This window comes from Corvus hawaiiensis, chromosome 8, assembly GCF_020740725.1.
Source record: "Corvus hawaiiensis isolate bCorHaw1 chromosome 8, bCorHaw1.pri.cur, whole genome shotgun sequence".
NCBI classification, from domain to species: Eukaryota; Metazoa; Chordata; class Aves; order Passeriformes; family Corvidae; genus Corvus; species Corvus hawaiiensis.
The window spans coordinates 30,129,713-30,143,141 of NC_063220.1; the positions used below are offsets into that span (position 1 = coordinate 30,129,713).

Consider the following 13,429-nt stretch of genomic DNA (forward strand, 5'->3'; position numbering starts at 1 on the left):
CCTGGCTCTGTTGGCAGAGCCATGAAAACCAATGGTTTGCCAGTAGGAGCTGGAGTGCAGCTGGAGCTATTTTTGACACACTGCAACTCTCATTTCACAGAAGGTCGCAGAGAAGCTTGTTTAGCTGTACATGACAAGGTACAATAAAAAATAAAGCTGTGTTTAATATAAGCAGTCTGAGAACTTCAGAGGGAACTGGGTATAAGTTATTTTGCATGCAGGAGTCAGTGGACAGGATGAGGAGAGAGATGCTGATGGATGGTGATGACATTTGCACTCAGTCTCAGCTTATCTGGCCAATTCAGTTTGTTTGGTTTTGGTATTCATGGGTCATAAAAGTAGATCCCAGCACTTCTCAGCTCTCTACCACAAGGATTTGGTCAGTCCTTAGAGCATGGCAGGGTCAGTAGATCTCGAAAGATCTCCACATCTTTGATACAGGGAATAGTAGACGTGACAGCATGGATGTCAATTTAATCTTCTAGCCTCGGTGGTTTTTCAGTCTTACAGTTTTCCTGGTCCTTAGTGAAGAAATATGTACCTACATGATTATTTGCAACCTTCCAGTTGCATATTTTCCTCTGAAAATAAGAAACTTCCTTTTTCATATTTTCTCCATATGTTTTTAACACAGTGAAAATTAAATTTTGTGTGAACCTGTGTGTGTTTAGCTTAGCATATTACTGTGCTAACACTCCTCCACTTACTTGTAATAAAATTGCAATAAGGAAAGAGGAAGAATTCTATAATAATAGCCCAGCCTTGTGAGACACCAAGTACTTTACAGAAAAATAGATGCATCCAGTTTTCATAAAAATATTCTTCCAAAAATTATCTATAAGGCGTAAGGGGAGCTCTGAAAAAAGTAATTGTATCAACAGGGACTGGCATCTATTTCCATTTCAGTACTCAGTCTAGGGCTTTGGCTGAAAATGTGGTTTAGTTTTGAATGAGTAAGGTATAAATATTAAATACTCCCAAGATGTCAGGATATCAAATAAGAATTAAATCTTAGTGAAAGAATAAGGTCAGCCTTGCCAATTTAGCCATTGATCTGATTTGCAGTCAGGTTTTGTGTTATGCCTTGTGTTTGTGAAACTTGTGAACATAGTTGCAATCACATTTTCAGAAGTTCTTGAGTAACTGGGCTTAAATCCCATTGATTTCATAAAGACTTTTCCACATCATTTAGGTATTTCTGGAGATGTCACTAATTGTTACCTAAATTTTTGCTTCAAGTAAGGATAGGTCAAAAATCAAAGGAAGAATTGGCACTGATCTAGACCATTTGGCTGATAACAACAGAGGACAATGTACAGTGATATATCTGAATTTTCTGTATGGTAATAGCAAGAGAGGAAACAATTATTCTGAGGAATTAGTTTAATGATGCAATTAAATGCATTATTTATTTTTATTTAAAATTAATTAAATTACAGTTATTAAATAATTTATCTATGATTGCAGTTAGCAAGCTATAAATTCATCCACATTCAAGCTTAAATGGTCCTGAGATGTTGATCCTATCAGTGCTTTCAGAAAAGATATTGTGGGGATAAGTGTTGAACTCTGATGTATTTGACACAAAAATTCAGAGAAATTATTCTTGAAAAGTTTATCCCTTTTTAAGTGTGAGTCCAAAGGATATTTCTGAGTCAGTGACATGTAGATTTCTTTGCTAAAGAGTTCAGAAATTGGCTACAGTGTAAAACATACCTTTTATCCCCGTGTTCTTTTTCTTTTTTGTCTGTCAGAAATCTTGCAAATTGCTGTTGCGTCATGAGAATCAGTAGAATTGACAAATGTAATTTAGGAAGTAATTGTAAAGGGTAACTTCAGCTATCTCTTAACTTCTGTGACCTCCCTCTCTAGTCTCTGGAGAGAATTAGAATCCTCCAGGGCAAAGCTGAATGTGAGAGCTACCTGTAGGTACTCAGATTATCCCATCTAGGAAACTGCCTTTCTTCACTGGATGCAAAGTGAGCCTGAGGAGACTCACTGCCCAAGGGTGAGGTTTTTTGTTAGTGTTTTTGTCTTTCTTAGCATAGCAAAAGTATTAGTGGTTTCCACAGTGGTCTGGAAAATTCATATATCTATATCTGTGTATATATATATATTTCATATACATCATATGAAAATTGTACCTGAACATCATTGCAAGTCATAGGCATCAAGTCTTTTGGGCAGTAGCCTTTGCTTTGGGATTAGCAGATGCATATTTTGTATCAAATTTATTCCAGGTGTCATTCCAGATATCTATGGTCTTATTGCAGGAGTGAATATTGTCAGATTTTTTCTTGCTACTGTTTCTGCTGTCATGTTTAAGATATATTTGGGTTTTATTATTAACTTTGGAGGAATACATATGGCCCCACAAATCCACTGTTAAGAATTTTGTATCTATGCCAAAATTAATATTCCACAGAAACGTTATAATGGGGCTATTTAATTTCTGCTTACTAATTATAGTAACCTTCTCTGTAAAGATACACTTAATTTCCTATTGAACATAATGTTGCGTTCGGTGCCCGCTGAGGGAATGACTGAGCTGTGAGCCAAAGCCCTTCAGTTCTGACAGCACAACCATGTTCCAAACTATACCATGGTACCTGTGTTTGCTGCTGCTAGCTGGCAGGTTTGACACACTGGTGTTGGTGGAAAACACACATTTGAGGAAACGAAGCCCTGCTTTTGTTCAAGGGCACGTGAGCACTCGGCCGGGTCGGTGTCGGAGCTCACGGCCCGGCTCGCAGCCCGTGCCCAGGGGTTTCCTGGGGGCACGCACTGTCCCCTGACCGCTGTGCTGCACCTCCGGCCGGGACACAGGGGGTGCCGGGACACAGGGGGTGCCGGGACACAGGGGGTGCCGGGACACAGGGAGCTGCCGGGACACAGGGAGCTGCCGGGACACAGGAGCTGCCGGGACACAGGGGGTGCCGGGACACAGGGGGTGCCGGGACACAGGGAGCTGCCGGGACACAGGGAGCTGCCGGGACACAGGAGCTGCCGGGACACAGGGGGTGCCGGGACACAGGGAGCTGCCGGGATACAGGGGGTGCCGGGACACAGGGAGCTGCCGGGACACAGGGGCTGCCGGGATACAGGGAGCTGCCGGGATACAGGGGGTGCCGGGATACAGGGGCTGCCGGGATACAGGGGCTGCCGGGACACAGGGGGTGCCGGGACACAGGGGGTGCCGGGACACAGGGAGCTGCCGGGATACAGGGAGCTGCCGGGACACAGGGAGCTGCCGGGACACAGGAGCTGCCGGGACACAGGGGGTGCCGGGACACAGGGAGCTGCCGGGACACAGGAGCTGCCGGGACACAGGGGGTGCCGGGATACAGGGGGTGCCGGGATACAGGGGGTGCCGGGATACAGGGGCTGCCGGGACACAGGGGGTGCCGGGACACAGGGGGTGCCGGGATACAGGGGGTGCCGGGACACAGGAGCTGCCGGGACACAGGGGGTGCCGGGATACAGGGGGTGCCGGGATACAGGGGCTGCCGGGATACAGGGGCTGCCGGGACACAGGGGGTGCCGGGATACAGGGGGTGCCGGGACACAGGGAGCTGCCGGGACACAGGGGGTGCCGGGACATAGGGAGCTGCCGGGATACAGGGGGTGCCGGGACACAGGGAGCTGCCGGGACACAGGGAGCTGCCGGGACACAGGAGCTGCCGGGATACAGGGGGTGCCGGGACACAGGGAGCTGCCGGGACACAGGGGGTGCCGGGATACAGGGGGTGCCGGGACACAGGGGCTGCCGGGACACAGGGGGTGCCGGGACACAGGGAGCTGCCGGGATACAGGGGGTGCCGGGATACAGGGGGTGCCGGGATACAGGGGCTGCCGGGACACAGGGGGTGCCGGGATACAGGGGGTGCCGGGACACAGGGGGTGCCGGGACACAGGGAGCTGCCGGGATACAGGGGGTGCCGGGACACAGGGGGTGCCGGGACACAGGGGCTGCCGGGACACAGGGGGTGCCGGGATACAGGGGGTGCCGGGACACAGGGGGTGCCGGGACACAGGGGGTGCCGGGACACAGGGAGCTGCCGGGATACAGGGGGTGCCGGGACACAGGGGCTGCCGGGACACAGGGAGCTGCCGGGACACAGGGGGTGCCGGGATACAGGGGGTGCCGGGATACAGGGGGTGCCGGGACACAGGGGGTGCCGGGACACAGGGGGTGCCGGGACACAGGGAGCTGCCGGGATACAGGGGGTGCCGGGACACAGGGAGCTGCCGGGACACAGGGAGCTGCCGGGACACAGGAGCTGCCGGGACACAGGGAGCTGCCGGGACACAGGGGGTGCCGGGACACAGGGAGCTGCCGGGACACAGGGGGTGCCGGGATACAGTGGGTGCCGGGACACAGGGAGCTGCCGGGATACAGGGGGTGCCGGGACACAGGGGGTGCCGGGACACAGGGGGTGCCGGGATACAGGGGGTGCCGGGACACAGGGGGTGCCGGGACACAGGGAGCTGCCGGGACACAGGGGGTGCCGGGACACAGGGGGTGCCGGGATACAGGGGGTGCCGGGATACAGGGGGTGCCGGGACACAGGGAGCTGCCGGGACACAGGGGGTGCCGGGACACAGGGGGTGCCGGGATACAGGGGGTGCCGGGACACAGGGAGCTGCCGGGACACAGGGAGCTGCCGGGACACAGGGGGTGCCGGGACACAGGGAGCTGCCGGGATACAGGGGGTGCCGGGACACAGGGGGTGCCGGGATACAGGGGGTGCCGGGACACAGGGAGCTGCCGGGATACAGGGGGTGCCGGGACACAGGGGGTGCCGGGACACAGGGGGTGCCGGGACACAGGGAGCTGCCGGGACACAGGGGGTGCCGGGATACAGGGGGTGCCGGGACACAGGGGGTGCCGGGATACAGGGGGTGCCGGGACACAGGGAGCTGCCGGGATACAGGGGGTGCCGGGACACAGGGGGTGCCGGGACACAGGGAGCTGCCGGGACACAGGGGGTGCCGGGACACAGGGGGTGCCGGGATACAGGGGGTGCCGGGATACAGGGAGCTGCCGGGACACAGGGAGCTGCCGGGACACAGGGAGCTGCCGGGATACAGGGGGTGCCGGGACACAGGGGGTGCCGGGACACAGGGAGCTGCCGGGACACAGGGGGTGCCGGGACACAGGGGGTGCCGGGATACAGGGGGTGCCGGGATACAGGGGGTGCCGGGACACAGGGAGCTGCCGGGACACAGGGGGTGCCGGGACACAGGGGGTGCCGGGACACAGGGAGCTGCCGGGACACAGGGAGCTGCCGGGATACAGGGGGTGCCGGGACACAGGGGGTGCCGGGACACAGGGAGCTGCCGGGATACAGGGGGTGCCGGGACACAGGGGGTGCCGGGATACAGGGGGTGCCGGGACACAGGGAGCTGCCGGGATACAGGGGGTGCCGGGACACAGGGGGTGCCGGGACACAGGGGGTGCCGGGACACAGGGAGCTGCCGGGACACAGGGGGTGCCGGGACACAGGGGGTGCCGGGACACAGGGAGCTGCCGGGACACAGGGGGTGCCGGGATACAGGGGGTGCCGGGACACAGGGGGTGCCGGGATACAGGGAGTGCCGGGACACAGGGGGTGCCGGGACACAGGGGGTGCCGGGACACAGGGAGCTGCCGGGACACAGGGGGTGCCGGGACACAGGGGGTGCCGGGATACAGGGAGTGCCGGGACACAGGGAGCTGCCGGGACACAGGGAGCTGCCGGGACACAGGGAGCTGCCGGGATACAGGGGGTGCCGGGATACAGGGAGCTGCCGGGACACAGGGAGCTGCCGGGACACAGGGGGTGCCGGGACACAGGGAGCTGCCGGGACACAGGGAGCTGCCGGGACACAGGGAGCTGCCGGGATACAGGGGGTGCCGGGACACAGGGGGTGCCGGGACACAGGGAGCTGCCTGCAGAGCCAGGCTTCAGGCTGGCACTGAGGAACCAGGCTGCGAGAGAGAGGGACCTGCTCGCTGGGAACTGAGCCCGCACATCTCTCGCTGTCATGGCAGGAGTGAGAGATTGGGCTGCTCTAATCGGAATCACGGCACCACTTGTAGAGTGCGTTCATCCTCCATGTGAGAAGGAGGAAGAATCGAGTTCTTTGTAAGGGGCTGAGAGAAATTTTTCAGCACAGAAACCAGGCAATCCAGAGATTGCTCAGTGCTTTGTTTATGTGGGCACACTTTGGGGGCATTCTCAGCTGAAGAAGATGCCTGTACTGAAGGCACATTTCTACTCACAGAGTCCAGTTGTGTTCTCTTCGTTTGCATGTGGAATATTCCTGCTGAAGTCAATGTCCTAGACTAGCAGGAAACAGCTAAATTAAGCTGTTAAAACCAAGTGATAAGAGAATCTGAATGTATATGAACATTTCAAAAACACTCAGTAAATACAAATATTCATGTTATAGTTAAGTAATGCTTTGTTTTTGAAACTTTTTAAAAATTTTGGATACAGTGCACATTTCTTACTAGAAAATACACAACAGTAGTATCAGACAGTGGGGAGGAAATGAGGAGAAGGTTTAGAGGGGTTTATCCCTCTAACAGGATTTCTAGGGTCAAGCATTCTCTCTTTATCTAATTTAGGAATTGGTTTTACAAGGTTACTTATTTAGAAAATATTCCTAAATATGCTTATCTAAATATAAAATCTCTGTCGGGAGGTAGTTTGCCAGGATTCTGGGGGAGAGGAGAGAGAGATACTTAAGAGTCTGACACTCTTCACTCCTCTTTTTGTACATGAAAAGAGGCACAAACAAAACATCAGCATTACTTCTGTGGTTACAGATAAAAGACTGAGCTTTGAAATAGAATAGCTATCCTAGAGAAGTGCACATACACAGCCTAACAAATAACAGCAGCAATTTAATAATTTTTTGAATGTCGTTGCATTTGTATTTGCTCTGTGTGCTTTCGGTGTCTCTCTTGAACAAGGTGTTGCCATGATCATTGACGTTGTTGGTATTGTGGTTAATTATTTGCTTGGTGAGGACATATTGTCCTGGCTCTGTAAAACAATTCTATATAAGCAGCAGTTGGACAGGGAGCCATTAATTCCAGAGCTCAGGAGAAAAATGTGAGGCTGTATTTTTGCTTAGTTAAATTTAAAGTATGAAAATATGTAATTTCCTGGCACTTCCCTGTCATTTTTGATGGTTATACAGAATGAAGTTTTCTTCCTTCTATGGAATTTTTGAGGAAATTAAATACCTTCTCAGTAAATTGGAGAATTCAGTCTCAATTACAGCACTTAAATATTGTCAGTCTGTATCAGATTTCTGTAATTACAATATTTTACAGATCTGATATATAACCTATCAGCTGAATTATCAAGACAAGAAAAGGTAGAAACTTTTGTATTTCAGAAGGTGTAAGGGTTTCTCTGTTCATGTTATGGGAGTTCCTGTTTGTAAATGAGTTGTTCTCAGTTGTTAACATTCACATCTCATAAGAGGATTTCTTATGTCATGGTATCTGTGTGCTCTTAAGAAGCTGATCTTGTCTCATCAAACATTTCTACTTCAAAATACCATAGCTAATATCTCTCATTGTATTGAAAGTGTTAACTTGAGAAAACCGCATTCTGATTTCCCCAGTGCATGCATTTTAAGATCTGAATAAGGTGAGATTTTTAAAAAAAAAAGTGATTAGCGTTATAATGTTGTGTGGCCTTTAGTGTATTTATTACATGTGCTGTTGGTATCTGTATATATATAAACCTCGTATTTCAGGGTCTCAGAAATTGCTTCTCATTCTCATCTACACATCTTTTGATTGTCAGGTATCTTCCCAGAATATATAAAGAATCTAGCATTAGCTTTTAATTTTGTACTAAGTGAGTACAGTCTCGCTTATCACATTGCTAGGTTTTCGTGGAGCTGACACCTCACAGAAGTAACTGCAGGGATTAATGTCTTGTGTGTCTTCCCAGAGACAGTACACCCAGCACGTGGTGCACCGTCTTCTGTGTGACAGCAGCTCAGATGAGTGAAATTACATCAGTGGAGGGGGATATTGAGGTGACACAGAAGTGGCATCACCACGGTTACCCTGACTTTCCTCCCAGTCGCTGGTTGTGGGATATCACCAGGGCTTCCCTGTGCTTTTGTCTTTCCTAATTAATTCAGTGCCTTCTGGGTGTCTCACCCACCCATAAAAAGATACCAGCAACCTAGAGGCTGCCTTGAGGTGCTTGAGCAGAGACAGACGTGGTTTGGATGAACAGAGCAATTACCACTGAATCTGGGCTTTCTCTTCTGTAGCAAACTTTCAGTCCTGGGAAAAAAGCCAGTGTTAGACGTGGAGGTTCTTCAGGTGCTTATCACGTTAGGTGTGCTTAGTTTTCTTTGTTGTCTTTGTACTTCCCCTAAAATATGTGTGTTGTATCACCTAATTTTCTATCCAGCCACTACCCATAGCCACTACCACTACCCGCTACCTAACAATTGCCCCTAACCACTACCTACCCTAACCCTAACCCCAGCACCATGGATGGTCCAGACCAGAAAGATGTAGGAGCAGCAATGTTGGGACCCTGCCAGGATGGCCTTGGCGTGCCCCAGTGTTCCTGGAGCTGTAGGCTCTTTGACTCTCTCAATCCTAATCCTAGCCCTAACCCCTACCCTAACCCTAAGAATTATCCGGAGATTTTCTGCTTGACATTTACTTAAGCTGTTTTTTCACTTCAAAAGCAAGGAAATTGAAAGGAATGGGAGTTCGGATTTCTGAAGATGTGTGCCAGATATTAATACCAAGAAATGCACAGAAAACAATACCTATTTCCAGGAGTACTTTTGCTCTTTGCCATTGGTGTTCTCCAAAATGTTTTCTTCTCTCTGTTACTTTGTGTGAATGGTCATTCCTACTTTGCACGTGCCCTGAGGCTTAAACCACCCTGGCTGGGTTTGGAACACAGAAGCTCATTTTAGGCAAATAATTTGCACATTAAGGAATTGTGGATTTATGGCTTGGGTTTCCTGGCTACATGTATGTTTAGGACGTTATACAGTGTTCAGTGTGCCGGGGTCTCAGTCTGTCCAGCTCTCCAGCTCTGAGAACCTCAGCAGCAACACTCCATGTTCTGCTTAAACACAGAGCCTCACTCTTGGAAGAGCTGATCACACGAAGCCTTTTCAGTGTACCTGGCAGAGCTTTCAGTCATCTTTCAAATACAAATTGCTTGCAAAAGAAAGCAGTGCCATTTTCTCCCTGCTGGCTTTCTGAAATGTCATGTTGGGAAAAGCACTTACCACATCTTTCATATGAAGAGAAAGCTTTCAGTAATGACTGGTATTTCTGAGTCTGTTGCAGCCAGTGCAGCCGTTGGAAATGTCATTGTGTATGGCACAAATAGGGGGGCATTTTGAGCAAGACCATGAACTAACTGATTTCGGTATTAGGTGAAAAAGAAAAAAAAAAAAAAAGCAATAGAATATTTGAAGAAGAGACAACCTTTTGGATGTAAATGCATAAAATAAAACAAAAATAAAAAATAGTTTTATTAGTTCTTGAAGTCATCAGTAAAAATACATTATTCACAATACTAGCTGGAGATCTATGAATTTTGCAGACTCTGTGATTGAACTTCACATATCTATGAGGAGAATTTTGAACAATCAGGCCAACCGTAATATTCCTGCATTGAAGGGTTGGAATAATTCTTTGGCAGAGTATGTTGAGAGGCTGAAATGTTCCTAATGTTTCCAAGTAAATTTTTTACTTTTATTACTACCCAAACACGTCTGAGTTTAGTTTTTTGTCATTTTTTTACCAGTTACGATGAAAGTATAAATACTATATTTTTCTATAATTAGGTGTGACTATGAATAATTCTGACAATGCATTGCCTCACATCCTTGCATGAGTTTCCCCTCTTCCTCATCTGGCCAGAATTTGGGAGCTTTCATCTCTTTCTCATATAGACATTAGCTTTTTTTTTCTCCTTTGTTTCTATCTGTCCTTATCTATGTTCAGTATTCATTTTTTTTCTGTTCTGCTTCTTCACTTCTTCTCTTACATCATTGAGATTTTTTTCTTTTTTACCCAGTATTTTTTCTCAGCTTTCTGGGTTTTTTTCTATTTGTTCACTTATAGCTTGGGTCTTATGTAAGTGCAAGAACACCTAAAATTTCTGAGTTCTAATGTTCACGGGATGCTGAGCTATAAAGTTGCCTTGGGAACTAAGGGGAGACCTAAATTTAAAACCAGTGATTCTTTCTGGAGTCAATGGTCATTTGTTCATCTCCCATATGTACTTAGAGACATTAAAAAAGAACTTTCCAAGAAAACTGCAGGGTCTCAGCTGGGAAAACGGGAAGAATAAAGAACAGAAAATGAAGTTTGCTTGTGTGTACCTTTTGCTGTGGCTCATCAAAATGTTAATTGTTTCATTTCAAAGGAGTTGCTGTTTTAAATATGTGTATACATATGTGCATATGCATCCACCATCTATAAACCTTGCAGAGATTGGCTGTGCTTTGTGCTTGAAAAATGGTTTAAGGATGAATATGATTTCTGCTTGTGTTCATTTCGCTGACACATATGGATAGGGCCATGATGTTAACTGTGGACATTGCTGGCTTCTTAACTGAACCTTGGAGCACTTGATAGCTTCAGCTGGTTTGTACTGTCAGCCTGCAAACACACACAGGTGGTGATGCCAGCCACTCTGTGCACCCTGCTTACATGTTATTAGTGCTTATTCACCTGAGAAATTTCATCCCTTTCCAATGCTTTCCATCACTGACATCCAGACTTGCCTAATTGTACCTCACTGGCTCCAGAGTACTCCCTGTGAGCCTTTGAGAAAGGCTGTTCAGGGATGTGCTTGTACTGGAGCACACAAAACAGTGCTCAAATGGGTCCTTCACTGAACGAACCGTGCTTATTTTCTATGCAGGGAATAAATCACAAGATAGTGGGATTGCAGAGATGGAGGAGCTTCCAGTCCCACACAACATCAAAATAAGTAACATCACGTGTGATTCCTTCAAGATTTCTTGGGACATGGATTCTAAATCCAAGGATCGCATTACTCATTACTTCATCGATCTCAACAAGAAAGAAAACAAGAATTCCAACAAATTCAAACACAAGGTAATTTTCATTAAAAAATCAGGGCACAAATACTTGATTTTAAACAGAGGAATCTCCAAGTTTTATTAACCTTTCAAAGTCAAGCCATGCAAAACAGGAATTGGACACCCAGCAAAGGTGGGTTTTGATTAATCTGATGGAATTTTGGTTTACTCAAAGTACCTTCTGTCTCCAGCCTATGTGCATGTACACACAAATACATTTGTTTTGCAGAGAATTGCACATTACCTTTTCTGTTTCGTTTCAAAGCACCTTTGGAACCTGGACAATGTAGTGCAAGACAGCCATTTTTATTCCTGACTAGTTTTTCATCATTATTTATAAAATGTATGTATTCTCTGCCTGTCCTTGTTCAGTGACAGACTCCTGAGAGCAACACATGCCATTTCAACAGAAGAGCCACAAATTCTAATGCACTTCAGGAAGGCTTCCAGCAATTCTAGTTTGCAGCATTCAGCACTGTGACCTGAATATTCATCTGGCCTCTTTCCTCAAGCCTCTGGTGCAGGAACATATTGAAGGCATTGCAGAATCTGTACTTACCAAATCCAACAAAATTTGCTTTGACCTCAGAACAGTTGAAATACTGAGATGTCTAGAGAAACATGGAATGTGATAGAACATTCTGCAAACTTAAAAATAATGTTGGCATTATCTAAAAGATAAGGTTTGCCGAGGTACAAACAGCCATCCAAACAAATACAAGGGCTGTAATTTTATCAGCACCTAAATAACTGTTGGTTTCTAAGCCTGTGGGATAAACAGAAAATACCCCCACCAATTTCTCTGAGGGTTTTTATTGTGAGAGTATTTTTCATGAGATTTCTGTTAATAACAGGTGTATAATTTTCTTATTTGACCTTTTTTTTTTTTTTTTGTAAGTAATATGTGCATTAAGAGTAGCAAAAAATCACTTACTATTGCTTGAAATGGAGAATTTTGCACGTTTGGCCAGGGTGTTGCAGTTGCTAGGAACCAGTGTGTGAAGCACTACTAAACCTAATGTTCTAATAGGCATGTATTATGCCCCATTTTTAACTGTAATAGCAAATAAAGTAGGGTACGTTTGCTTTTTCCTTACTCTTACTAATTTTGGACTGACAGCCTTTGAATTGAAATTCCCATTTTACACTGCAGGAAGAAATATACCTTCTAATGTAAATGCTTCCTGCGATGGATTCTCTTTAATTTCACTCATTTTATTATTCTACATGTTTTTTCATTCATGTGCAAACTGGTGTAAAATTGGAACATATATTTTTGTGAAAACTAGAGCCATCCTAGTAGAGCAAACACCACATACACTTCAAAATCTTTATCACAGTGATGAGACTAGACTTGAAATGGAGAGGATGGGGAAAACTGTATTTGTAGTATAATAAAGATAAGCTATTAGATTTATTTTGTGTTTCTCAGCAATTCCCTAGCTTTTTACTGTGCAGTGATGTTTAGTTAAAGGACAGAGGTCATTGGTTTTGTAAGAACAGGAGATTAAAATCTATCAATTAAAATTATTAATAAGTTGGATGTCTTGTCAGAATTAACTAAAAATTGCTTGCTACTAATTTTGTTAGTGCATTGGTTAAGATTTTTTTTGCGTAATTTTTGGGTGGTTTTATTCCCAAGCCTGAATGACAGAGATCCAGAGAGCAGAGAGGGTGGTCAGTAGTGAAGCACAGACTGAATACTCCAACTCTGTGCCACAGCACTTTAGTGTTTGCTTTCATGCATCTTTTGTACTAAGCAGTTTTTAACACACCTTCTAGAACGAACTTTTGTTGATAATTGAAATGCTCAAATTCCAAATGCATAGCCCAGGTGTGGTTAGAGACAAGCATCCTTCCTCCCTCTAAGGTCGGCCATAGGAGTTTCCCAGCTGAAGCTCAGCAGCAGGAGCTGATATCCCAGCAGCTGCAGCACTCGGGGCTGAGTCCTCACAGCAGGGACTTCAGTCCCCACCCATCCGTTGACTTCCTAACAAAGCTTTTGCATGAAGGTGAGGGACAGCACTGCCCTTTCTCCTAGCAGAGCTTTTTAGAGAGAAAAGAGTGAGTCCTACTGCCTAGATATAAAAAAGAGCATTGGGATTTACTCCTAGGAGTCATCCAGCACCCTGAAGATGGCTGTCCAAGGAGAATTCATCCTTACGTAGCTTACAGGTAGGGTAAAGCACTACAAGTGCCCATCTCTCTCACAGGTGATAACCCAAAGGACCAGCTCATTTTCTAACTTATACAGAATTAACATTAAATACCAGTTTGCTCAGAGGGCTGTAAGTGACTTGGGATACAGACTTAATGTGATAGG

The 13,429-nt window shown here is 46.9% G+C and overlaps 1 protein-coding gene across 2 annotated transcripts in view; it reads left to right on the forward strand.

The window, feature by feature from the left end:
* Window positions 1-13,429, forward strand: part of PHYHIPL (phytanoyl-CoA 2-hydroxylase interacting protein like) — a 58,164-nt gene that overhangs the window by 36,187 nt on the left and 8,548 nt on the right. For both annotated transcript variants that reach the window (XM_048310520.1, XM_048310521.1), the window contains exon 2: window positions 10,926-11,122. In XM_048310520.1, the coding sequence (XP_048166477.1) occupies window positions 10,926-11,122 (197 nt within the window). The remainder of the gene's footprint in view (window positions 1-10,925; window positions 11,123-13,429) is intronic.